Source organism: Pollicipes pollicipes, unplaced genomic scaffold (genome assembly GCF_011947565.3).
Source record: "Pollicipes pollicipes isolate AB1234 unplaced genomic scaffold, Ppol_2.1 Scaffold_4881;HRSCAF=5763_pilon_pilon_pilon, whole genome shotgun sequence".
Taxonomy (NCBI): Eukaryota; Metazoa; Arthropoda; class Thecostraca; order Pollicipedomorpha; family Pollicipedidae; genus Pollicipes; species Pollicipes pollicipes.
In genome coordinates this window covers 42779918-42807269 of record NW_023596576.1, presented here as the reverse complement: position 1 = coordinate 42807269, position 27352 = coordinate 42779918, and the positions used below count along the sequence as shown (strand labels likewise).

General features: G+C 52.8%; 1 protein-coding gene across 1 annotated transcript in view; it reads left to right on the top strand.

Annotated features, from left to right (window-relative positions):
• The window catches only part of LOC119101515 (blood vessel epicardial substance), a 37081-nt gene extending 14153 nt beyond the window's left edge, over positions 1-22928 (top strand). The window contains exons 2-7 of the mRNA XM_037224855.1: positions 4978-5500; positions 6899-7058; positions 8470-8581; positions 9976-10200; positions 13459-13531; positions 22845-22928. Coding sequence (XP_037080750.1) covers positions 4995-5500; positions 6899-7058; positions 8470-8581; positions 9976-10200; positions 13459-13493 — 1038 coding nt within the window. The 5' untranslated portion in view covers positions 4978-4994 and the 3' untranslated portion in view covers positions 13494-13531; positions 22845-22928. The remainder of the gene's footprint in view (positions 1-4977; positions 5501-6898; positions 7059-8469; positions 8582-9975; positions 10201-13458; positions 13532-22844) is intronic.
• The last annotated feature ends 4424 nt before the right edge of the window (positions 22929-27352 follow it).

Genomic DNA, 27352 nt, shown 5'->3' with positions numbered 1-27352 from the left:
CCGCCGAGCCAACTTCGGCCGCCGGGCCGACCGGCTGGCGCGCCTGGCTCGGTCACGCCGCTGCGCGCGGTACCTGAACAAGCCCGGGGGCGGATCCGGGTCGAGCGGCGGTCGAGGAAACGGTATCTGAACAAGCCCGGAGGCGGATCCGGGTCGAGCGGCGGTCGAGGAAGCGGTATCTGAACAGGCCCGGGGGCGGATCCGGGTCGAGCGGCGGTCGACGAAACGTGGTTTGCCCGGCCTCGGTGCCGGCGGCGTTTCTTCTCGTCCGCCGACCGGCGTAATCGATTTGGCCGGTCCAAAGCCGGAGTCGGTCGATGCCGGCGGACCTGTGGCGCACTCCGAGCCGACTCGCCGGCGCGGCGGGCAGGCAACAGGCGCCACCGCCCCGAACGCGGCCGCCACCGCTCTCACCGCTCACTCGAGCGCTCAAATGGCGGGCCGAAGCCGCCGATGACTGTTGGCCTCCGATGTAAGGAAATGAATCTACCGTGATATGCAGCAGATGGTGATTATGTTCAGAGGCGTCATTCATTAGAAAAATTGAGGTTTCCTAAGAAGGTCTGAACTTAATGACCTTGCTCTTCCCATGCATCGCGTTAGGCCTGATACCCAAATATCAGGTCATTAGAGCCCAGGCTCTCCCTAAACTGCACGGAGGGACACTGCAGGCTGTCATATAGTGGGGTACTGGAAATATGAAATGCGCGTTTTAGTGGCTAACATGTCATACCAAAACTGATGATTGCCCTGTATTGTTGTTACGCCAGTCGCTTTTGTTTCACAGAAAATTGAATTAAATGATGCGAAAATCAACAAGGTGGTCCAACATGATTTCTGTGTGGGCATTGCCACACTAGTGTGTCTTGCAGAAACGGAATATTTTCTATCATTGGGAGCATCATTACACGGAATGCTCCCTATCATTGGGAGCATTCCGTGCATTCCAAACACTCAAAAGTACGAGGAATTAGGAATCATTTCGACCTTAAGAGCATCCACCGGTAGGTACCAATGCTGCTTATGCATCACTGTACGAAATACATGCAACCGGCACACGTTAACCGAGAAGTACCACACCGTCCGGGGCTCTGCTCAGGGACTTGTGTATTGGTGCGGGTGCGGGCTAGGGCCAAGGGTATTGGACAACAAACGTAAGGCTCCACCGGCCACGGCTAGAGCCCAATGCGCAGAAACATGGACCTCCCAATTATACCACCAGGCATCCCCTCCGAGATGAATCAGGCCTAATCGCACGACGACGAGTCTCATGTCCAGCTCCATCTCGAATCCTGACGGAGAAAGCTAATTCAAAACCTTTGGTTTGGATGGTTCCAATTGAGCCTGCTTGGCTGCCAAGTTCCTCGCGATGATTTGCCGAGCCTGTAGCCCAGTTGGTGGAGGGTCAGACACCCTGATCGCTGTGTGACAGGCATGGCGGTCCGCGCCCAAACAGGGCGCTCACATGGCTAGTCTTTGACAGCCAGTTGGCAACTGATCAAGACAGCCAGTCTGACACAGGGCCAAGGATGAAGTATGACGGTTTTGCTCGGCACGGTAGCATCTTACAGCAAAAGTCGTCCGTTGGATGGTATTTCTCGGCGGGGCGGTGAATTCAGGGCGTTTGCAACCACCTGTACACGGCGAGGGCTTAGACCACAAAATCATCCACAATTAACGTGAGCTTGACCTGCGTGCGGACGGGGGACGAATAGGCATGATCACCGCGGAAGTGCCGCGGTCGTCGGCGGGGTTGAACCCAGCCATTCGGCTCCGGGACGGTATAACTGGGTCGGCTCCCAAACGTAGATGCCTCGGTGATTAAAAACAATCGTGCAATGAGGTAGAGGGATATTGACAACAGCGACAAAGGACAAATTCGCGAAAATGTGTCCTTCAGAGCAACAATGAACAGAGCCAGGCTGCTTATTACAAACCTGAGTTGTATGAGTGAGCACAGCCTATTGACCGATGTGCACCATTGACCACTGGTGAGGTAAATGAAACTGATGATTTGAAAAGGTGGTGGAGGAAAGAGCAAACAAGTGCCGTTTGCCAGCTTGCACACGGCCATGCACCTAAAGCTTCGCCAGGGGCAAAAAGGCATAGTTCTACCCACATGTTTGTTCTTGGAGGAGGGCATTCGCCCGGTTTGCCCTCCCCCTTCCCCTCCCCTGGATCCATCCCGGGAGGCCACCGGGTCAAGAAAGTGTGGTGCCGCCACTCGGACGTACCGCGAGGGCCTGGAGACGAGCAGGTATGCGTGTACTGCGGCGCGGGGAGAGCGTGGCGCGTGATGCGTGTGACGGAGCGGGGCTGGTGGCCGCAGTCGGGCCCGCGGGTACATGATAAGACTACGCTGAAGTTGAGTGAGGACAGATGGGGACGGACGCCAGTGATATACAACCATCAGGCGCACATGGGGGACAGGTGATGATGTCGGTAGATCAGGGATGCGCGCTGTGAAGTGTGCCTTGTCAGGCCGTTAAAGGGTGATATTGTATTGGATGATTTCGCGAATTCCGCCCTGACAAAACGTGTGTGAGTATTATATCTCCACGTCGAGGAGTTCAAGCAGGAAAAGGCCGACGAAGTCGGACACTGACAATGATATGCACATAAAAGCAGAAAACGAGAGCGCGTGGTTAACAAATAAATAAGGAGCCATACAGTTGACCAGTCATAGGTTACGTCTTGCTTTTCGCTACATTTCGCTATAGCATGGTTAAAATGGATTAAGTGTACCGAAAAATTGGGGGGGGGGGCTTTAGCATTTTTAGAATTAGCAGAGAATATGACCCTCAACAACGGGCATTGACTTTTCAATTCTAACAATACCCTAACGTGTGAAATCCTGCCTGTTTTATGCGTTGTTTCCGGGCACACATATTTCACAGCGTAAAGATAAAGTCTTTAGCCAACTGGGCATACCATATGAATCAGGGACTATGACCGAATTTGCTACTGACGCAGCTAAACAGCGATGTTCCGGTAGGCGCAGTTCATTTAGATCGCACATGCCCATCACGAGCCCGTCGACACTCGCTGTGGTGTTTGGAGGCTGGGGCTGAGCCGAGATGCCGAACTACTGACGGCTGGCGGGCAGAAGGCCAACGAAAGCGGCAGGCGTTTACCGCAGCCACGTTTCCCGCGGCCCCCAGCGCCGATGGCAGGTGACCATACGGCTTCGGAAATACAGAACCCGTTTGATTGGTACATCCTCGGAGAACGGCGTTATGACTTCCTGTGAGTCGTTTTTGTTTTGCAAAATCGTTGTATGGGCCTTCGACTCGATTTATACGGTGTGCACATATATCCCAACCGGAATAACCGCAACCATCCGGTTATTCATTGACGCATGCAGATTCGTACATAACCAGCGTCACTTCCCCTGGTGACAACTGGTCCAGAGACAGTCGTTTGTAGCGGGACTTGAAGCCCAGTCGTATCATTACGGAAGATGAGTGTGCTAGACCACTGCTCTGGTTTCCGCTCACCCGTGCCCAAATCACGAGTATTTGGAATATTAGGAGCAAACGACGCGATACGATGGTGATGAGACAACGCATTTGCTATTCCGTCGGATAATGTCGCATAAGAATTTAAGGAGCTTGTGTTTGCTTAAATCTTTTGTACCTAGCTTCTGCACTTGGCAGTAAAGCAGGGTCCACTTAGTGATTCACATTTATCTAAGCGGTTTTGTAGATCAGGCGGCCGAATCCAACGTTTCAACAAATCTTTGAAGCAGTTGTAACGCATCAAGCTCAAATACAGCGACCTACGGTGTAAACCGTGGACACATCGCATCACCGGGGAGATGTTGATTCCTAACTTGTGTGTTCACTTTGGACGCGCACTTAGCATTACCCGAAAGCCGGCTATTGTATTGCAGAAATGCACTTGGAACTGGTGAATAACGAAACGCAAGGTTCAAGCACGAGTCCTCATCAAACTACTGTAAGAGGCTAAGGGTGTAGCCAATATTTCCCACAATTAAGATAAATACTCAACTGTCGGAAGGGCTGATCTATAATGCCAAGGTCATCCCTGGTAAAAGTTGATCTTGCACTTAGTGTCGACGACTGGAGTAATCATCTTCTCGTTTCACACCACCGTTGCGGGTTTTAAAGTGTGATTGAAGTGCTCTTCGGCCCAAGCTCCTGTGAGCTGATCGCCTCCGAACCAGCTGCCGTTCGCTCCCGGTGGTCAGTTTTCCTCTAGCATGAGGCGCCATTCATCGCATAGGGTCATCTTGATCTTACACCATGTGGTGTGATGTGTCCGCGTCTGGGCCAGGGTCGTCCTGGTCTGGTTTAACCCGTCTGGGTCAGGGTCGTCCTGGTCTGGTCTATAGCGCCTGGGGTCAGGGTCGTCCTGGTCTGGTCTATACTGTCTGGGTCTGAGTCGTTTGGATCTTGTCTATAGCGTCTGGGTCAGGGACGTCCTGGTCCGGTCTATAGCGTCTGGGCCAGGGTCGTCCTGGTCTGGTCTGTAGCGTCTGCGTCTAGATCGTCTGGGTCTGGTGTGTAGCGTCTGCATATATAGCGTCTTTAGCGTCTGGGTCTGAATTTCAGACGCTACAGAGCATTTTTTTGGCGCACTCCTGACGCCGATCTTGTCCTGACGCCGATCTTGTCAGAGCTCGAGCAGATGGTACATGCTGATTATGCCCGTCGTCTTTGTCAGTCACCTTAGGATATTCAGGTTCAGATGACTAACTGTTGACTTGACGTTTGGCGCCTCTGCTGCTGACGCCGCTCCTGCTGACGCCGCTCCTGCTGGCGCCGCCCTCTGACGCCGGTCCCCCTGATGCTGCTCCTACTGACGCCACTCCATCTGACGCCACTCTTCCTGGCACCGCTCCTACTGACGCCGCTCCTACTGACACCGTCCCCCCCCCCACCCCGACGCTTCCTCAGACGCAGCTCCTCTGACGCCGTCCCCCCCCCCCCCTGACGCCGCTGCTCCCTCCCACAGAGGGTCGCCGCGCCGCGATGGAAGCGTTACCGCTGAACCACTCGCTTGGCCTACCATCGATGGGCAGCACGTCGGAGCCGCCCTCCTGTACCAGCTGGCCGGCCGTGCACCGCAAGCTCTTCCAGGTGGCCAACCTCTTCTACCTGGCCGCCTTCGTGATCCCGCACACATTCCGGCTGAGCGCGGCGGCCATGCGCGCGCTGCTGTGCGCCAGCCTGGTGTTGCTGGCCGCCTGGGCCGGCTGGGAGATCTGCGCCCCGGACGCGCTCGCCTGGAGTCTGACGCTCCTCGCCGTCAACGTGCTGCACATCGGCTACGCCGGCTGGCTGGAGCGGCCCTCGCGCGTGCCGCTGCACCTCAAGGAGCTGCACCGCAAGCTGTTCCTGCCGCTGCGCGTGGATAACCGCGACTTCCGGTGTCTAACGCGCGGTGCGGAGGTGCACCCGCTGGCGGCGGCCGACGCGTACGCCGTGCAGGACGTCACGCCCACGTCCGGCCGGCTCTCTGTGCTGCTCACAGGGAAGTGAGTGCGACCCGAGGGGGGGGGGGGGTCCGGCATGGGAGAGGCACCCTCGGTAGGGTCAGGTGGAATATGACAGGCTTGTGAGAAGTCGAGAGTCGGGCTGGGGGGGGGGGGGGCTGGAAGAGAGAGGTCTGAGAGACCAGGCTTGACCATGCTCAACTGCTGGGAGACGGTGGAGTTAGTGTGGCAAGATCTGTGCGTATATCGTCTGCGCTTTGGTTTTGATTGTTCTAATTGATCTGATGTGCCAACACGGGCTAGGTAGTCGTTCGCCGTCGTCAATAAGGCCATGCCTGTCTCATGTAGGGGATAGGGGTGAAGTGGGCCATGTGCTCTGTATATGGTTTTGATCTTATTATTTGTCCTACGTCCAGTCAAGAATTCGGAGATTCAGTCCATAATGTCACGATAAACATTGCCAGATATCTCTAACTCTGTGCGGAAGTCATCAGCGCATATGGCGCAACTAGAAAAAGAGTGATGAGCCACCTTCATGAGAGCCTGTAAAGGAACAGCCTCCCATAGGCTTCATGAAGCCAAAGCCCACCGGCGTCAGGCAGTGTAGATTAAATCATTGGCAACAACAGGCATACCATAAAGGGAGGGCTGCCAGAAGCCGTTGGGAAAGTCGATATGATTTACAATATCAGAACCGTCTTCAGAACACACACCCCATTACGGCGAACCCTCAGCTAAGTCAGACCGCCGACCTCAGCGGAACAAGGAACTGCATATAGGGCATCTCTCAACTGAATACCCGAGAATGTGTGCGAAGCCCTTCAAATTGTAACACCTGCCACCATCTACACCACCATCATCTAATCCATGTCGACCCTAAGACTTATGACGGAATCTCTTCGATCAGCTCCAGCTCAAAGGATGGCATCAGCGGGGTGTTGGGAGGGGGGGGGGGGGCACCGTGCTGTGAACCTCACGCTGTGTCAGCCGAGGTTCTCCGGCAGTATGTCCCGTGCATGCTCTGCAGATAAATGCACCATTTATCTCGGTGACCGGTCCCAAAGGCATGATCTCACCCGAGGTCACCAGATTACTTCCCTGTTTACCGACCACGAGAAATCGGGTCAACTTTATGTATAGCCGAGCGCTAGGGGCGTGGGGTGCCGAAGAAGCGCGAGATCAAAGCTGCTCCCAAAGAGCGCCGAAAACTGAAAGCCTCTGTCATTCACGACACAGATGTGTTACCAACAGTACAAAACCTGAGAGATCTGGCTGGAAAATAATTATGCAATCATCTACAACCACCGTGCTTCTTACGATGGTAAGAACTTACCGTACTTCTTACGATGATAAGAAGCACGGTGGTTAAAGTGAAGCATTTCTTGCTTCTTACGGCGTAAGCATGGCTGCACGTTGCCCTGGCGCTGTTCGTGCTTGCAGGCTGGAGGTGCTGTGTGACGGCATCCACCTGCACTACGTCATTCCCAACCAGTTTATCGACTCCCCGGAGTGGGAGTCGGAGCGGGTGTTCGGCGGCCCGACCAACGCCGGCCTCGTCTCCAGCGTCAGTCCGCGGCTCGACCCGGACGACGTGTACCAGGTCAGCGGCCAAATCACCGGCCGGTCCCGCGCGAGGCGGCGCCAGCCCCGTCAGATTGGCGGTGTGTGTGTGTGAAGCAGGGTGATCACTCATATCACCAAGTGATCTTTCAGACGAGCACGAGGGTCTAAGCCGCGAGCTTCGCGAGTCGGCCTGGTATTATTTCAATTCTCGGTTTGACTGAGCTGGTAATTTTCAGCCTTAATGACGGTAGTAAAGCAGCACTCGACGTCAACAGCAGGCTCGTCGCGCTGTGAGATTGGCGTCAGACGCGCCGCTTGTGCGGGCGCGCCGCCCAGTGTTCCCGCCAATCAGGGCCGATCAGGTCGGTCGGGCCACGCAAATGAGTGTCGGCGGCTCTGAGCGGCCCCGTCTGTCGGCGGCGGCGCCCGACACATCGATCCCGGCTTCCCTCGGGCACGTCTGAGGTGCGGCCGGCCGGACGGCACGGTCCGGCCGGCCGGGGCTGACGCAAACAGCGACGCGCCGACGCCCCCTCTCCCCCCCCCCCCCCCCTGGCGCCGCGCCGCCTCTGCCCCCAGCGGCGAGCGCCGGATCTCGCAGGATATGGACGTGATTTGACTAAGTGGTCACGATGCCGACAAGCGCGGATCTGCGTCACTGCTGCGACGTGTGCGACATACTTGCCAGCCCAAAACTGTCACTCATACCATGGTGTGTTGCTTGCCGAAACCACGACTGAGTGTGGTAACATGAAAGGTTGGGTTTTAGCTACCAAGCTTGCAAATGATTACCCAGGCCGGCTTTGATGAATACTTTTTACCAGATTTGGCCGTTGACTTGATAACGATCCGCTTTTTTGTCGGATTTGTTTCCCGACCGGCTTCATCACACGAAGATTTGGCAACCCGTGTTATGTATACACATGATGTGGATATGGTATAGATGTGTGTATGTATTGACAGCTGACATATTTGCCCAAAGTGAAGCTAAAATTCGCTTTGTCAACTTTCAACATGTAACAGGCTGTACTCTGGCCAACTAACCGTTCCGGACGTAACAAAACCAATTATCCGGAGCAGAGACGGCGAATGATTCCGGCCCATTCACCCGACGTCCCAGCTGGTCAGCGTGTGTTGCTCCTGCCAGCCGTGGCATGTCCGCCGTGACGTTCACAACTGGCCATCCCGTTCCGTTAAACACTGATGCGCGGTGTTTGTGGTGGTGCCCGCGGCTGCCCACCGACACTACTTCGCGATGGTGGCGCCCGCCCCAGCGGCCTCTCCCCATGTCGGCGTGGCCCGGGGACTATTTCTGGGTGGCGGTCTGGCCCCGTACCACTGTGTGCCTCGTATGTGTCACGTCCTGGCACAAACAGAAGCATCTGCGAAATGTCGGCAACAGTTTTTCTAAGAAGAGCAACCAGATGACGGCGGCGTTGTGTTTGCAGGTTTCTATTACTGCTGTGGAGGACTCGACGTACCTGACGTGGAGTTCAACGTCGCTCTTGCTTATCATGAAGAATAATTGTTTTCTTAATGCTGTGATGCGCAACCTCGTAGGTAAGCATTGCTTTTACGGCTGCGAAAGCAGAGAGGGGTTTAAGCCGAAAATTCAGGGCCGTGACGAGACGTGACGTAGGCGACGTGACGTGACGTGACGTGACCTGACATCGATCCGTTAAAAATTGCCTGCAGTGTCCACTTTCACCCTTGCCAAACAGCTGGCTTCAGCATTCAGTATGCCCACAATTACTGAACCAATGGTCTCAGAGCACTCAAAAGTTCCACCACAGTTAGGAGGCCATCAGGGCTTGCAAAGTTTAATATCGCATCCAAGTGATGCAGTTCTATCGAAAAGATTCACTCCGGCTGCCTTCTCATCCGATAACCGTGTGGTGGTGCGCAGTCTTGACCCGTCTGTGTCGTTGTTTTGTCAGTAGCTCGCTGGTGGTGTGCGGTCTCGACTCCCCAGGGTGTACAGTCTTGACCCGTCTGTGTCGTTGTTTTGTCAGTAGCTCGCTGGTGGTGTGCGGTCTCGACTCCCCAGGGTGTACAGTCTTGACCCGTCTGTGTCGTTGTTTTGTCAGTAGCTCGCTGGTGGTGTGCGGTCTCGACTCCTCAGCGTGTGCAGTCTTGGCCCAAATGCGTCGTTGCTTTGTATATACCTCGCTGGTGGTGTGCGGTCTCGACTCCTCAGTGTGTACAGTCTTGACCCATCTATGTCGTTGTTCTGTCGGTACCTCGCTGGTGGTGTGCGGTTACGACTCCTCAGTGTGTGCAGCCTTGACCCGCCTGCGTCGTTGTTTCGTCAGTAGCTCGCTGGCGGTGTGCGGTCTCGACTCCTCAGGGTGTGCGGTCTTGACCCACCTGCGTCGTTGTTTTGTTAGTACCTCGTTGGCGGTGTTCGGTCTCAACCCCTCAGGGTGTGCGGTCTTGACCCGCCTGCGTCGTTGTTTTGTCAGTAGCTCGCCGGCGGTGTGCGGTCCCGACTCCCCAACTGGATTGTAAGACGTCTCCTCTCCGGCCTGCCACGCTCTTCCTGGAAGGCCACCGGCAAAAACAGTCGGAAAGCAGACCTGTCCAGATTCGGACAGCGTCCGCGCCGCTCCAGAACCCATGTGGGCTTAACAAGGCCAATTATCGGGAGCAAAAGTAACAAATGGCTCCAACTTCTTCTCTGAAAAGTCCAGGTTGTCCGCGTTCGTTGTTCCTGTCAGCCGTGACATGTGTGACGCAACACTCGCACGACCGTCTCCGTCCAGTTGTATACCGATATGTAGTGTTTATCGTAGTGCCTGCTTCTCACCACCCTATGTTAATCCCCGATGTGTGCGCCTGCCCGCGTGTTATCCCCCGCGATGTTGTTCCGTCCCCTCCCAGCAAGGGCTTTCGTCTCGTGCTGCCCTCCCCTCTCCTCCGCGCCGCGGCGTCTGAGCGGGCGCCCGGTCCGCCAGGTAAAGACATCTCGCAGAAGCTGTACCGGGTCACCGAGCGGATGGGCGGCGGCCGGCACAAGGAGGACGGCGGCTGCCGCTCGGGCGGCCCCTTCAGCCCGCTGGCGCTCCGCTCACAGAGCGTGGACCGCGTGCACACCGGCACCAAGGGTCTGGTGCGCTCCCAGGTGTGGCTGGGCGGCGGCAGCAGGCGCAGCTCGCACGGCGTCGGCATCGAGACGGCCGGTGAGTGGCCGTCTCTGGTTCCGAGACGGATGATGAGTGGCAGCCTCTGGCTCCGAGACGGCCAGTGAGTGGCAGCCTTTTGGCTCCGAGACGGACGGTGAGTGGCAGCCTCTGACACCGACACAGCCGGTTGGTGGCCGGCTCTGGCTCCGAGACGGACCGTGAGTAGACAGCTCTGGCTCCGAGACGGACCGTGAGTGGCTGCCTCTAGCTCCGAGACTGACGATGAGTGTCCAGCTCTGGCTCCGAGACGGCCGGTGAGGGTCGCTTAGTCACTAACTGTGCACGTGACCTGTAGGAACCACAGCGCATCCAGCCGCTGCTCGTTTCATATATCTCGAAGCATGCTGTTTAGTACTTCTCTGGCTGGTACATCAGCTAGTTGGTTGAACTGTGTACGCGCCGAAAGTATCGGCCTGAGCTCAACATGCTACATGTGCGACAAGCATTACCACCAAACCTCTCAATAACATTTTCAGCCAGATTTCTTTTACTGCAGGACTCGCCTGGCTCCGGACAGGCGTTATGCGGCCCTTTGATTGCCGCAGCGGTTGCAGGCCTTCGTGATGGCTCCCTTACGAACGGTGGCTCATGACATTCTTGGGGAGATGGGGAGCGGCGAGACATTATTTTCCAAGCATCAAGGTTTGTACTCACGGACGCGGTAACCGGGGGAGGGGCGGTGGGACAGTTTGCCCCCCCCCCCCCCACCCCCAGCTTGAAGATGGCGGGCGGTGTCCCCTAACTCGGAGGGATATGTGCAGGACCCATTCTGGTAGGTTTTGGGCCCATTCTGATATGTTAATGGCCCATTCTGAACTGCAAATGGATCAAGTAAGTCTGCAAAAGCCCATTCTGACTTGTTTAGGGTTAATTATTTGCTGTTAGTGGTCCATTCTGAGCAAAATGGGGCAATACTGAGCATGCAGAGGACTCATTATTGACTTCGCAGAGCCCATTTCGGCCCAGAGATCCATTCTGATCTGCAGACAGCCCATCGTCGACTGTAGAGGGCCCGCTCTGACCTGTAGAGGGTCTATTCTGGCTTTTAGAAGTCCCATTCTGATCTGAAAAGGGCCCATTTTGAGCTGTAGAGGGCCCATTACGACGTGTAGAGGATCCAGTATTGGCTGCGGAGGGCTATTCTGTCTGTAGAGCTCAACCCGGCCTAACGAGGGCACATTCCGATCTGTAGAGGTCTCACGCGAACCTATAATACCTATTGGGTTTATTCTGATCAGGAGAGAGCTCTTTGTCAACTGTGCAGGGCCGACGGCCATTTTGATCCGTATTGGGGCCATTCTGACCTACAGATGGCCCATTTTTGCCTGTGAAAAGCCCATTCTGGTCTTATATGAAGCCCAATATCTAATATACGTATATATATATATATATATATATATATATATACATATATATATATACCCAATATACGTGATTTATTTGACATTTTCGAGTTTCCCCCCCCCTCCACGGCTCAACTTAGCATAGTTCTCGCGCCCTTGTTTGTACTATCTTATTTATCTTACTGCTCTTTTGTGAATGTTTGTGGCTTTGGTTGAATGTTGACGAGCCGAGGCCCATATTTGGGGAGCTAAGGTCCCTTCAGAGACATGCAAAGCTCGACCCATATTCCCCGTTGTGTTTTCTGCGGGCAGTCTGGTGGTTTTGGGGCCCTGAAATTCAGAATTGAGCTTCTTTACAGGTGTCTGTCATTTTGTGGACCGCCACATCCTTACCCCTGGAAATGTCAGCGCCCTGGTGACAGCCACACATTGAAAACTTACATCAGACGACAAAATCGTTGTGTGTCGTTGACTAGTGAAGCTTGCACCTAGTCAAGAGACCTCCGGGGTACTGGGAAAACGCACCGCACGTCTGTTAGCGGAACGACGCGTGGCATTTCTGCTTACTGTCGCAGGACGCTGGCCGCAGCCAGTCTCTGCCGTCAGCAGCGACGCGGATTGGTCGCCGTGATCGGCTGAGCTCAGATCGGCTCGGTCGTTTCACACCAATCAGGCTCGAACAGGTGTTTAGGCTCAGCTAGCTGGGAGGGAAGTTTATACTGTGACCTCCCAACCCTCCAGGCTATCGACCGCATCCACCCAATGCACCGAATAGCTGGTGATCTGATTGCAGGGTGTAACTAGCGCACGCGTTTAGCTTGGTCTTTGGTTAGCGTTTCAGCCAGCACGGACTTGCACGTAATGAAACTCTTCAAGCATGTCGAATGGCATGTTTTATGTACGTTGCAATTATTTGTAAGGACACCGCGACTATGAGTTATCTATCTATCAAGGATTTAGGCGACTAGCACGCAGTGGTATATGAATATAGCATATTGGCCCAAATCATGACACCAAAAGCGTAACGATTTCAGGTTTGTCCCTCCTCTCTACGGGATATATATATATATATATATATATATATATATCCCGTTGTATATACACATATACATATATATATATATATATATATATATATATATATATATATATATAGAGACATATTTTTTGTTTTCCGGAGATGCGTTATCCTACTTGTAATTCTCGATATAAGGGTCACAATCTAGTCGGGAAATTCAGACATGTCGTGAACGATGGCTTTTCCAGCAGATACTACTGCTCGTTTCATATGTGTAGAGGCGTCGATGAAGGAATTCTACATGTTGATACACGTTGTTTTCAAAACTCACATTTACGACAGGTACTTTCATGGATCGACTCTTGATGCATACATTGCTAGAGTCAGTAGTCCTGACCTCAGTGTCGCTCTGCTATATGTTGTCTAGTTTCGAAACACATCCACCCTATACACACACTTATTCTAATATATAGTGTTTTGCTTTATTATTGAGCATCACTTCAACCCATAAAAAGTTGTTTCATAACTTAAATACTGCATTGTCACATTGCATATCCGCTGGCAAGTTTTGCTGTCTTCAGCACTCACGCTCAAATCGCTCGATTTATCAGCACCACCCTCCCCGTGTGTCAGCGATGACTACTGCGCATGATCAAAGTGCATCACGTAGCCCGATCTTATTTTCTATAACATCACCGTTGAAACAAGCACCTTGCAATGTGTGCTGCGCAGTTAGGCCTTGGATGCAGAGGCTGGACCGTGGGCCAGCCTTGGCCTTGGCTGCAGAGGCTGGACCCTGGGGCCAGCCTTGAGAGCACCTGCGCCTGTCGCCAGCTGACTGTGACCCTCGCACCCGTCTCTGCTCTGAGTCCCGTCTGTCTGCACCACTTGCAGTGGCCCCGGCGCACCGTCCCTACCATTTCCATTGAGCCTCGTGACCACACCGCCGGTGGGTGCTCTCCGACAGGTAACCGTGTCCCCAGCGACGCTGCACGACTGTCCCCAGCGGACGCTGCATGGGTGTCTCCGGCGAGGCTGCATGGGTGTCCCCGGTGCCGCTGCACGGTTGTCCCCCCGCGTCGCTGCATGGGTGTCCTCTGAACTCCTCAGAAGAGCTTCATAGGTATTGTGTGAGTCCCATGTCGGTTTTGATGGCTTGTCTTGGTGAGCCCCACACCGACGCCAACCTTTCTACGTAGAGACAGCAACATGGGTCTGTTGTTCATGGGCCAACATGTTCTGGAGACTCAAATCACGGCCCGGACAACGAGCCGTGATTTGCGTCTCGCCCGGAGAAAGAGCCGTAATTTGCGTCTCCACTCCCCCGGCAGACGTGACAAGCATTGACGCCAAAGGCAGTGTGCAGCATGATCGTGCTGTGTAGCATCATCATGCAGTGCTGCGCGCGCTCCTGATGCTGTCCTGCCACACCCCAGCAGTCCCTCTCTCCTTGACAGCCACTGGAATCCGCCTGGTGTGACGTTACTGGCGGTGTGATGTGACGTTTTTTAGCATGCGGGAATGTTTTGCTTGCCAGGACCTCCCGAATTCCGCTCAGTAACGGTGATGGCTTATCGCGCGCGACGCAATGAACGCGTCGTCAGCAGAATTAATTCATCAGCGGGTTTGCCTGGCGCCACGTTCACTCGTCGCCTCCTGTACCTGCGTATTGGTGTGCCGTTGAGACCGTTTCCGTTGTGTTAGCTAGTACGTGTGCACCCGCTGGCCCGCCGGCGGTCGCTTGGTCGTCGATCGACTCGTGCCTGCAGCTGCGGAGGTCAGTGGTGTGCCGCCCTCCAGGTGGCCGCGTGCTGTAATGGGAGCTTTAAAGCCGCGGTGTGCAATGTTAACGGTATCGATGACTCGTCGGACACGCGGTCAGTCTGCGGACTGCGCTGGTGCCCGCCTGCAGTGGATAAGCTGCCATTGCGTCCGACCCTGCCGTTTCGGTCGCCAGTTACAATGCTGGACCCAAACGGCTACACGTCCGTTGTTAATGCCCGGCTCAGATGCCGTGCTCTACTGATATTACCAAACGTCTGATGTTTGCGTAGTCCGAATTAATGGCAATGTTCGTGTCCTATGGCTATATAATCCCCGTAGTCCCGCTCCTGTTGTGACCCGTGGTGCGTGCGGGCAGCAGCTGCAGAATGGCGTTCTAATCCTGAGGCCCATATGCCGTCACGTAACTAATTCATATCATCTTTATGAATGGCACACTGCTAATGGAATGTTTCCAGTACATTCCTTGCGTGTTTTTAATGTTTTGAATGGCAGAAAATGGGAGCAAAATTTACAGAATGTATCAACTGATTAAAGGAGTTGTCTGATACAGGGCCAGAGGGCATTCCAGCAGCAGAACGCCAGACTCTTGTGTTCAGACGACGTCACCTGCTCTAATCATCGGCAGCTTGCGGTTCGAGAGCAACTCCCCGCAGAGAAATCCGAGACGAGACTTGTTGCAGCCGCACCGTGCGTCTGCTCGCGGCTGGCAGGGATCTGACAGGATGTGTGACATATCCCTGTTAGCGAGCGCGACGCTTGCCAGTATGGGTAGGGCTCGAAGGAGGGCCGGGAAGAGTGGAAGGGCAGGGTAGAGTAGGAGGGCAGAGTTGACGCTGCCCGTTTCGATGCTGCCGTAGACAGCTGTGTTTTGCAAGTTCGGGTCAGAACAGCTGGCCGCGATGTGTGACAGCCCGTCAGAATACAAACGTCCCTGACATCTGCCATGCTTCGATATTTCCAGGCATGGCACATGGTCCCATAAGTCGTCCCCTCCCCTACCGTTGGTCTTGAGCGGTGTCTGATGAATAGTGCCCGCTAGTCTGTGTTTGGCACGCTCAGCTGGGTTCCATGAACCGCGCGGGGAGAATCTTTACAGCTTGATTGCCTCAAATGTCAAGCTTGAAATGCTTGATTTGCATTCATTGCGCTCAAGACAACATTGTAACTGTCACTGGTGCTTACATTCAAACACAGATAATGCGGCTGCATCATGACCTTGGTACGACCAAGCGCAGGTGACGAGCGCAGTTGTACTACGGTAAAGTCGCTCTTACTCTACAAAGGAGCGGTTCTTACCAAATGCTTCTTTAGATAGCACGAGCCCCATTTCACGACCAGTAACGAATTTGGTGCGTAGCCTGCATTCGGGGTCCAAATTATGCAAAGCCGTGTGTGAATATTTCTGGGGTGAGCACAACAGCGGACGTGAATGGTTCCGACGGTAAACCAGTGTATCACTTATATGCGGGGAAAATAACCTAATGGCTTTCACCAGATATCAGTGGACCAAGTGGGAGAGATATGGGCCACGGTACGGTACGAACCCGTGTCGTAACCCTCCGTGTCACCAGTCGTTAATACCGATACGGCCAGGTATCTCAGGCCGCCATGTCGTTAAGCTAAGCAGGATTCGCACTGAATCCGTCAGTCAGCCGCTATGACAGCCCGTAATGGTCCGTGAAGCATCAAAGGAATTCCCTCGCCATGGAGTTGAGTCTGGCAGCTTTGGCGGATCCGCTACGCTTCCAAATTCGGGATGGCGACGGGTGCAACTGAGGGTCAGATGCACGAGGAAACGACGCACTGCTGATATATGTGATTTCGCTTGATATATAAGAGTGTTGCTGTGCAACATTCCGTCCTTGGTGTGTGTGGTGTTGATGAGGGGGCTTTACTAGGGTTATTTAGTGTCCAGTGCAGGATGGCAAGCATGGACCCAAACGGTGCACACTTGTGAACGTTCTCATTGCTAGGCGGTTGGATGATGGCGGGGACCTAGCGGGATTCATAACCACTAGGTCAGCGGCATGTGGAAGATCTTGGGTAGCAACCTCCCACACAACTAGTTCAAGGTCTTTGCACGTTGGTAGGCACACAATAATTAGTCCGTTTTTCATTGAAACATTTTGAAAAAAACAAATTTGATCTAGATTTCCCACATGAAGCGCCTCGACTAGCCATCAGGGTCTTACAGGACATATCATTAGTGAGAACGCTGCTGAAAGACACATTTTATCGTCTACAGTGCTTGGAGACGTACAAAAATACACGTGAAAAATAACCCTGATGACCGCCGCAATCGTTACCCCAACTATTATTATGACGTCAGTCATCAGCAGATGTCGGGTTTGAGCACAATTTGAATTTCCCGCCCGATGGAAGGCCGTTGCAATTCGCCGCCGTTTTTCGCAAATGTCTGTGTACATGTGTTTATTTTTTCAGTGCGTCGCACGCGCTTGAAAATCAGGTGATATCAGGAGCAAAGGTGTCACGTGTTAGACATACCCGACACTCAAATTGGGTTCCAGTAGGGTTTACTCGCCACAATGCAAAACATGCTCAGGCACAAATCTCTGCTGAAATCATTTTCAATATGCATTCACGAAGCATCAGCGAACCTGTAATCCATAACCCAACGCTTCTTGTCTACATATATGACGAAAAAAGGTCGTATGCTAGATATTTAAACATGCAACCTAAACTCCTTTCGCTTCTTTTGTTTGAATTACTGCACAGCATGACCACTCAGGAGGTAGGAGAAAAAAGCAAATCATGTATGTAGCAGCGGAAGATTCCGCAAACTATGAGGCACTGAGCAAAAGCATGCCGTGGGCAGGGTGTTATTTGGTGCGAACTGGTTTCTCAGTTCTCACCGGAAACCGCCCGTCGGTCCGCAATTCACGGAATGCTGATTCTAAATTACGGACGGCGGAGCCGGTGTAAATCCTGCTTCGGTGTGCGACTGAGCGGTATCGACACTGGAGTCCCAGCGACGCCAGTCGTACTGGGATGAAACATGGGACCGGGTGGCGTCGCAGCAGCAGGGGCGCATCCAGAGGGGGGGGGGGGTGGAGACACGGAGCTATGGCCCCCTTTGGCCCCGAAGGGACCCATTGGCTCTAAGGGGGCCCATAGCCAGCCGAAAAGGTGCAGTTCTTTACAACAAAAAACACAAACACAACAAATTGTACATCTCTGGATTTCCAGTCGACCAAGAACAGTTGCAAACGAAAGTGAAGGGTCGACGAGCAGTAAACAATCAAGCACCGATAAAGTTGTGAATTGGGCGTTTTAAGCCTCATTACGCTGTTTAGGGGCCTTATGCTGTTTCTGGGGGACCTATATGTACACTTGCGGGGCATTCTGATCGCCTAAGGAGCCTTCCATGTTGCTATTGATTTCTTTGCATTTGTTTCGGGGGCCCTATGCTGTTGCTGGGCCCTTCCTGCTAGAGTACCAGAGCACGTAAATCAATCAATGGCCCTTTCATGTATTCTTTCCACTCACCAGAAGGCCCTGTGGACTATAGCCGGCTCTCCATATCTTAACCTGCCGGAGTACTCTCGGCTGCTCAGGGGCCCTTTACGTGGGTCTCGGTTAACCTATTGATACACTTGCGATATGCTCAGGGGCCCTCTACATTGGTCTAGGGCGCTTCCAATTTTCTGTTACTTGCTTAGGGTTCTACGCCCTTGTCGAAGGCCTATCTGATAGTCTGCTTGGGCACACTCGGTCGTTCGGGGACCCTGCACACTGGGTCTTGGGTACTTCTTATCTAAATGGCCCTGGGGACCCACGCTCTTGTGGGGGCGTTTCTGATAATCTGCTCAGGTACATTCGATCGTTCGGAAGCCCTCTTCATTGGATCTTGGGTACGTCTTATTTGAACGGGGGCCCTACGCACTTCTCAGGGGCCCCCTCTGTTCGCTTCCTTGGCTACACTGGATTGTTCGGGGGGCCCTGCACATAGGGTCTTAGTGTTTGATTTCAGGGCCCTGCGCTCCTATTAGGGTCATCTGATAACCTACTCGGGTACGCTTCATCTTTTGAAGCCCCTCCGCACTCGGTTTTGGGTACTTCTTATTTGACTGGAGGACCTTACGCTTTTGTCGGGGCCCTTTCTGATAAGATGTTCGGGTCCATTCGATCATTGGGGGAACTCTACATCTGGTTTTGGGTACTTCCCATTTGAATGGAGGTCCCTCCACTCTTTTCGGGGCCCTATCTGTTAACCTGCTCTGGCGCACTCGATGAACTGGGCCGCTCTACATCATGTCGTGGGTATTTCATATCTTAACAGAAGGCTTTACGCTCTCGCTGGGAGCCCCATCTGTTAACCCACTCGGGCACTCTCAATGATTCGGGGGCCCTCCACATTGTGCCCTGGGTACTTCCTACCTATTAAGGTGCTCGGGCCGGTAGCGGATGCAGAGGATGGCTAGAGGCATGGGACCATGCCCCATGGACCATGCCGAGGGAACCTAAACGTCCCCAAAGGGGCCCCATAACTGACCGAGCGGACGCAGTTTTCTAACAATAAAACACAACAAAATTGGTCGCCTTTGGGCTTTCAGGCGACCAAGAACAATTGCTAGTAAAGTAAAGAGGTCATAAACAGAACATGTTAATTCTTCACTGGTTGAGAAGGTGCCCCTTTGAGGAAGATTTTTGGGCCCATTACGCTGTCTACAGGCAGTATACTATTGATTATCCTGGCCCTATATGTCCATTTGCTGGGTGAATGTGATCGCTAGGGAGCTTTCCGCGTTTCTCTTGATCTCTGCATTTTCTCAAAGGGCCTAACGCTGTCGTTGGGACGCTATCTGCCTCCATGTCTGGGCACTCTTGGTCGATGCAGTTTTTCCTCCACGGATTCTTCCCATTCGCCCGAAAGGCTCCATATGCTTTTTACGGGGCCCCATATGTCAGGCTACACTCGGTTGCTCCCTTCACATTAGTCTCGGGTTCTTTCGACTTGCTTGGAGGGCCTTGTGCCGTTGCTGGGGCGCTTATAAGATAAGACACCAAGACACTCGGTGCTCAGGGGCCCCCAGGGTCCAGAAAGAGCCCTCAGGGGCCCAGAGGGCTCTTTCCCTTTGATCTCATCTGCGGGGGACTCTTCGCTCCTGTTGGGGCTCTTCCTGTTTGCCTGCCCTTGTTCTCTTGATCGCGCAGGGGTATTAACTCATGGTCTTGGATTATTCCCTTTGCTCAAAGGGTACTGTGCTCTGCCCCGGGCCTTATATGTCAGCCTGCTGGGGCACTAACGATCGCTTAGGGACCCACCACGTTAGTTTGGGTTTCTTTTTGCTCGTCCTGAGGGTCCTATACTTGTTCACGGGGGCCACTTTTTGACCTCCTGCGGCACCCATGATCGCTTAGTTTCCGTTCCTATTGGTTTTGGTGCCTTCGCCTCAGAGCGGCAGTCGGATATGCGCCGATGAATTTTTACGCGCAAATGTTGAACGAAATTTTACGTGCCAGCGACATCGCAGGTATCATTTCAATTCACTATTGAGTGTGCGACACTTATTATACTAGTGCATTACGTTCTTAGCGTATTTTGAGTGCTAGGCTATTTTGCACTACTATATTATAAGGGAAAAATCCTGCATTAATCAACAGCCATCAGTTGATACATCGCCCAGTCGGCTCGCCCTAAACAAGTTAGGAATTGAGCCGCCGCTCTGGGTTTGATGGTTGTTAACAGCCAACTCGACTGAATTTTGCCTGCTGTTCCGAAATACTTAGCCTCAAAATAACAGGATTAAACATAATCTGCAGAACATGAATAAGCTTTATGTATATGCATACGTAGCACTCCTAGCTTTATGGGGCTGCGCATTGCAAGTTGGATGTTCGTTTATATATATATATATATATATATATATATATATATATATATATATATATATGCTAAATACTATTTGTCTTAAAATGCACTGACCCGAATGCCAGGATATTTTTTGGAGGGGGCCTGAAACTCTAGGTGGCCCCGCAATGTGCCTGCCCCCCCCCCCCTGGCGAACTCCTGGATCCGCCCCAGCGCAGCAGCCGCGCTGTCATCAACCTTCACTATCATGGCACTAAGCCGAATACTGCTCGTGACACAGGCTACAAACAGCGCGTCCTGGCTGTTTGTAATGCTATGTCCGCCACCGCGGCTTGCGCCGCATGCTCTGGGTTTGAGAGGGCGCAACTTTGTTACTGTGACAAACACTGGGGTAATATGAGTAAGTGGGTTTTTTATGTTGTTGTGCAGGCTGCTGACACGGGAGTGAAATGTGCTGTACGCATTCAAATGCCAAATCAAATTAAGGTGGAGTAATATGGTACATTCGGCAAGTGACGTGGTGCATTAGTGTGTTTCATGTGCATGTACGCACGACAGGGCAGAATTGTATCGCACATAAATACACAGAGTAAATAATATCGCACATTTATACACAGCAGATGTAATATGGAGTAAATTTGGTCGTTGGAAAAAGTGTAAGCTTGGCTTCTTCTGGACGATGCTTTGGTTTAAAAAGGCGCATCCTTTGTGAACAAAACTAATGACCATATGGATGACTGATGTCCACTCAATCTGATTGATATGCAACTCGATATGACTTGATGGTGGTTGATCATTTAACAGGGGCGTGGGTAGGCAAGGGACTGATAGAAGGCAAGGGGCTGAGCAAACCAGCTTCCTGAAAATTTAGCGTTGGTCTCACGTGCGTTGAATGGAAGGACATAAACAAAAAGAAGTATCGCCCCCTCCCCATACCCACACTCGGTTCGGAAGGACTCACCTTGTCACTGTTATCAAGGATCTCTTGAATAAAATCAGGGGGAGTGAAGATTGCGCTACGACTGATAATGGTGACGCATTGGGGCGTAACGGTGGCAGTGCACAAAAAAAAACGACAGTCGGCACAGCCGGCCGCGCACGCCACCGAAAGAGCGCTGCGCCAGCGTGCCTCTCTGTGACGTCAGCACTTTTGGACTTGTCCGAACAGCTTGCCGCGATCTCCTTGAGGCAAGGGTTCGCTCGAGGCAGCGTCTTAGTCGCTCCCGCCGGCTCCCACCGGCTGGTCCCGGGCGGGCCGAGTGGGTGTAGGATTTCCGGCCGTGATCGGCGCCGCGCCGCGGGCGTTGGCAATGCCCTTCATCAAGGTCAGCCGTGTCGTTCGTGCTCTGAGCGTAACAGCACGTCTCGCCGCCCCCGCCCCCGCCCGCCGTCGCCCGGTGGTGGGGGTGTGGCGTGTGGCCGCCGCGGGGGGGGGGGGGGCGCTGCAATCCGAACAGCAGTAACTTGCGGGCAGATTGGGCCATTTTGGCGTTTTTTTCTCCGCACACGACAATATCAAGACGAATGAGACACCAGTGAAATTGGTTCCCAGAGCCGGGTAACTTTAGAAGTGCTGCCGCATCGCTGGCCCGAGGCCGCTGTTAGACTGGCGCAGAAGGCGTAAGTAACAATCTGGGGCGCGGCGGTCCGCTCCCGACCTGCACACGTGTTGACGGAGTTGGGGAAGGGGGCCAGGTGTGATCGGACAGTCGGGGCACGGACATCGTATGTGGTGAGTTTGCTGACGAATGGGCAAACTCTTCCCTCAGTGAGATGAAATGATCCAGCAAGGCCTATATCATGTTGCCATGAATTCCTCTGGTTTTTAACCGGCTCTTTCCTTTGCTTTTCTTGCCCACACCTATGCCTAAAATTTGGGAACAACGGAGGAGTTGGTATACATGTCTCGTCGACTGAAATGACGCTTTGAAATTTTAGAATCATGCCGCAATGCATCAATTTTTGAGCAACGATGAATGATTACGAGATATGTTGGCGTGTAACTCAGCCGCCGGACAAGGAAGTTTTCTCTCGGCAGGGACGGATCCAGCCTGGAGTTGCTTTTTTTTGGGGGGGGGGACCGTTCGTCGCCAGCTGGCTGGTGTGGGATCCGAGGTCCAGTGCACTTATCAAATACGATGTTTGCGCCGAGTATGACTAAGCCTCGTCAACATGCGCTTTATCTTGATATTTAAATCGCTGCCAACTTTTCTTCATGAAGTTTTTTTCCGAAGCGGAAAGGAATGTTTGATTCCGCGCCATCAAAGTTAAAACAGACGGTAAGTAGACGAAACTTCTATGAAGTTCTGGGAATGTTTTGGGGGGCCAAAACATTCTCTCAGAATTTTTTGGGTGGCCATGGCCCCGTGCCCCCCCCCCCCCCCCCACGATCCGCCTATGTCTCTCTGCCCATCAATTCATCACAGGGAAGCTATGAAGGATAAGGCAAGAGAGGACGAAGGCTTTAACGGATGCGGCAAACACGCCGCTCATTACCAATACGGAAGGAGAGAAGGGGATGCCCATCTCATGACCAAATCTGGGATGACATTGGCTTGAAGGCGGAGTTTGCAGTGGCGATTTCGGCGGTGGTTTGCGCATCTTGTCGTGTTTCAAACTTTGCAGACATCCGCCGCATTGACGCACTGCCTGGTTTTTACAGTTGGCTCGCCAAACCGGGTCCGAGAACTAAGAGCAATGCACGGCCACTCATCCATGGGCCGGAGCCGCCCAGCGCCATCCGCCTCATACAGAAGTATATCACTCACCCCAGAGATGGCAGCACGCACGCACCGTCTGGTTCGCCCAGACGTCGATCGCAGCAGGTCACCGAAGCTGGAGAGAACCTGCAACATCGGTGACGTGAACATCACGGTCAAGTGAACTGACCGGCGTCTCCGGTGGCACTAGCATGCTGCTGGCACCCATACCGGCCGGACAAAGACCCTCGTGCGTCGTCCTGTTCTGGCTTCCCAGTGCCACGCTGTCGTGTGCCACTCGGAAGTGACTCGGGTCGAGGCAGGGACGGGCTCTTAACCAGCAGTGAGGAGGCAGGCCGGGGCGGGTGCTGCCTCCCCCATGCTCGCGAACAATCCGGCGCAATGGACGCCTGCAGGCCGCTCGGCGTGGCCGCGACCGGCACGCGCTGGTGTCGCCCCGGCCCGTCTGCGAGCGGCACCGTTGGGACCTCGACAACTGCCAGGAAATACCACATAGAATAGGTCAGTTATCTCTGGGTGTACTGTGACATGGGTGTTTAGTGGGATATAGCTTGTGAAACGCATTGTGAAATGTAAATAGCTCGTCATGAAACGTGTCTATGACATTGTAAAATCAGTTCTAGTCATCGTTTGTGTCACAGACACGCACTAAGCCATGTTTTGGTGAACAGGGGTCACATTTGAAAATGTATCGAAACGCTTGCGAATCTTGACCGAATTCCCACGAAATCGCCTAGTATATTATGTAAACCTCTTGGTTTAGAGGGCGGGGGTCAAAGACCCGCGTGCCTTTCCCTTAGCCAATTTCCTGGTGAACTCAGCATGTTTTGGGGCTGCAAGGTTCCCAGTCCAGACCTGAGAGGTCCCAAAAGGTTTGGTGGCTGTATCTCCCTGCCTTACCCCCTCTATCCCTGTCCGCGTTGTCACGCCGCGCCCTGTGCTCCAGCTGTGCCCGGCACACAGAGGGATAACCTGTGCCGGCCTCCCTGTCGGTCTGCCACGACGTCTCCTCCGGCAGTGAGCTGCGGCTGAGTGCTGTCACGGACCGGGTGCAGTGCAGCTGACCCTACAGCACGCGGCTCGGCCCATCGGACCCGCCGCCACCTGCGGCCAGACGGCCGCCTCATCACCAGACACCAGACCCGCTTCTCCTCTCCGTCACGGATGTGCAGTAGGGAGCGGTTACCCGGGATCCGGTGACTTTCGATGATTTAGTAGTGATATTATCGTGCCTTGGCATGCGGAGCGTGTGGCGCACTGAGTCTGTCACATATTGAGTCTGGAGGGGTACTGGCGACGCCGATCCTTTAAAGTTCCCGTGCTCCTGCCGTCTCACTGTCGCAGGAGGCATGGTCAAGTCCTGAACGGTGGGGCTCCACGGTGGCAAGACTCTGTGTCAATTCTTAGGCCTCTGCAAGTCATCAGGCAGGCCTGCATGTGATGTCAAGTAGTTCCATGAACTCGCTTTATATATATATATATATATATATATATATATATATATATATATCACCTCCTTGGTCTAGGGTGAAAATGCTGGGCTCATAATCCAACGGCACTGGCTACGCGTCCCAAAACGGGCGCATTGTTAAGCCCGCTGAAATGGAAAGGTCATCTAGCAACTGGTTAACGACGGCCAGCCCAGGCCCGGGCGTCCGTATCGCAGTAATGCGCGGTACGTGAAACCCTCCGCATTTCTGTTCGGCGAAAGGGGAGGCAAAATTTCCGTTGTACTAAACGGCACGACTTGGGTGATGGGTTCAGGGTACACGCAGCAAGCTATGCTTAGCAGGTACTCTGAACCCAAATTTACCCATGAAAACGGTTCGGAATAAATCCATCTGAAAAGAAAAAGCATCTGTACTTGAGCAAAATTCAGATCAACACGCAGGATGAATTGCACTTCCCGTAAGTTGACGTATTGCTCGTGGAAGACGTAAGTCGTTGTTTCATTCGCTGTAACTTGTTGATCTTGTCGCCTTTCACGGCTTGCCGACACTTGTTTGGAGGAATAGTATTTTCATATACTGCTGACGCTCCCGGAAACGCTTTTATTAAACATCGCCTTCGTGGGCGTATTTTCTTTTCACCGACAACCTTTTGCACAACTTGTATGCGTCCTTATCGCGCCTTAGGGTATCTGATTGGCTTTAAAAAGCATGCGTATTATAGCCAAGTCCAAGCTGTGGAACTAACGTCAAGCATAGCTGAAACAAATCGAGCTCAGGCCCCACGGCTGGCCATTGCTCCAACAGGTTCAACAGCAACGCGGTCCAGCTGAAGCTTTAGAGGGGGTGTTCCACATTTGAAGACATGAAAGCAAGCATCTTATACGATAAAATAAGTTCACTTGCACAATTATATATATATATATATATATATATATATATATATATATATATATATATATATGGATATACTTTTCAGTGGAAAAACTGTTCTGGACAGCACAATTTCTTTGTTCGGTGAATATGCTCCTCAGTATGGTATCTCATTACGTCATCGTACCTTGCACAACATTGATTGAGAGCCAACTGACATGCGTTAAATCTGGAAATAGTGCTCACGAATGCCAGATATGAACAACTCAAAAGTCATATTTTGTTTGGCCCTGGTCGCTGCACAGCTAGTGAAGTGACAAGATTTCAATGACGTTATTACGTCATGAATGCCAGGGCGACTTTGAAATACTTTCTCCGATTTGCCTTTCCCCATTTTCGCGGACATGTAGCTCAAAAACTGGAGGGGGGAGGGTGAAGTCTTAAGGAGGGCAGGGCTGTGATTCCCTTCAGCGTCGTCCAGTGGTGCTTGCGATGTCAGGGTTGGTATCGAGGCAGAAGACCTCGAGCCGATTTTCCGAATTTTAGTCGGCTGTACCAAAGTCCCGGACTTAAGATGTTTGTAACTACTCCCAAGGCTATTCAACGTACTCCTACACTACTAACAGCTAGTCCTCCCTACATCTACTCCCACATTTTGGAGCTGCATCCAACAATCCAATGTACTTTCACCCCCGCGGGTGTACTATTGGACAAGTTTACTATTGGAACTAAACGGTTGATTCTAGCTCCTTTGGCGCACAGTGTGTCTGTCGCCGGAGTTCTCGACTGAGGCGACCACATTGCCATCAGAACCAGGGATTGGTCAGCTGCTCGAATCGGCAAGGTGAGGTCTGACGAAACAGCCTCCGCTCTCAGCCCAGAATTCCTGTCTCATCTCTGATGACTCCTGTATTGACGCCCCTTCGGCTCTGTGTGACCTGTCGTCAACATGTGACCATTCCGAGTTTGCACATGGAATTGCACGGTATGTCAGCAGTGGCAAGGACTCGGACAGACCCTGGTAACCTCTGTGAAGGGGTGCGCCCCATTTTATTGCCTGTCCTTGGATTGGAGTTTCCCTGCAGACCTGTGCCCGGCGCGTGACTCAGCGTTAGCCCAGTGTTGCGGTGTAAACCTCGAAAACCAATCAGTTAAGATTGATAAGCGCCAAGCCGGGCCGACAGAGGTGCAAGCTTATATAATCGTGGTCGCGCTTCAGTCGCTCGCTATTTGCCCCAGATTGGAAGAGCCTGCGGCCGCTGCCAGCGGTCACACTAAACGTCAGGTGATATCAGCGGGTCGGATGGGCAGTGCAGAGCTTTACGAGAGGTTGTCTTTCGCCGCAAAATTATGTTGCTGATCTTTCAATTTCACACTTGGATCGCGAGATCAGAACTCAGGCAACAAGCACTGTTTAGCGTGGGCGCTGAATCAAAAAATCCATTCAATCAAAAAGCTCTCCGTGAATAATTAGAAAAGACTCTCCTGACCCTCACACTCCCCGCCCGTTCCATAAAATGATAGAAAATGGGCTAATTCTGAATCATTACACCATCGAGAACAAACCTACTTCCCGTCTCAGCCTCGGAAAGTCCTCTCCCCCCTCCCCCCTTCCTTCCTTCTTCTTGAGAAGGCTGCTGAGCGGTAGGAAATTCCAGGCAACTGCATAATAAGCCTTTGGGTTCTTTCACGTTTTGACAGGAACGGTACGCATATAATCAAGTCACAATTATCATGCCTCTGCGAGGGCATGCATTTCGAACTCATACATTTGAAGCGTGTTTGTGTTCTAGAGCAGAAACACGCTCACGTGTATTTCATGCTTTGTGGTCATATGTGTTAACTTTAACACTACGTCGTTATATGCAATGAACATGACATGTGGAGTAACCTGAGTCGTCTTTTAGGCTTCCCTGATAAATATGCACTACGGCACCACACGGGCGGTAGCGTTTAGGTGGTGGCGCATGGTACCAAGATTAGACATCTTACGCTCTTTTGACCAGTGAAAGAAATGATTGTCCGGGACCACACGTCACCTTTGCCACCACAGAAGCGAATCGTTGGAGCAATCTTACCCTGTCTTTTTGCCTCCAGCACAGCATGCTGGTCGGCCAGAAACTGCACGG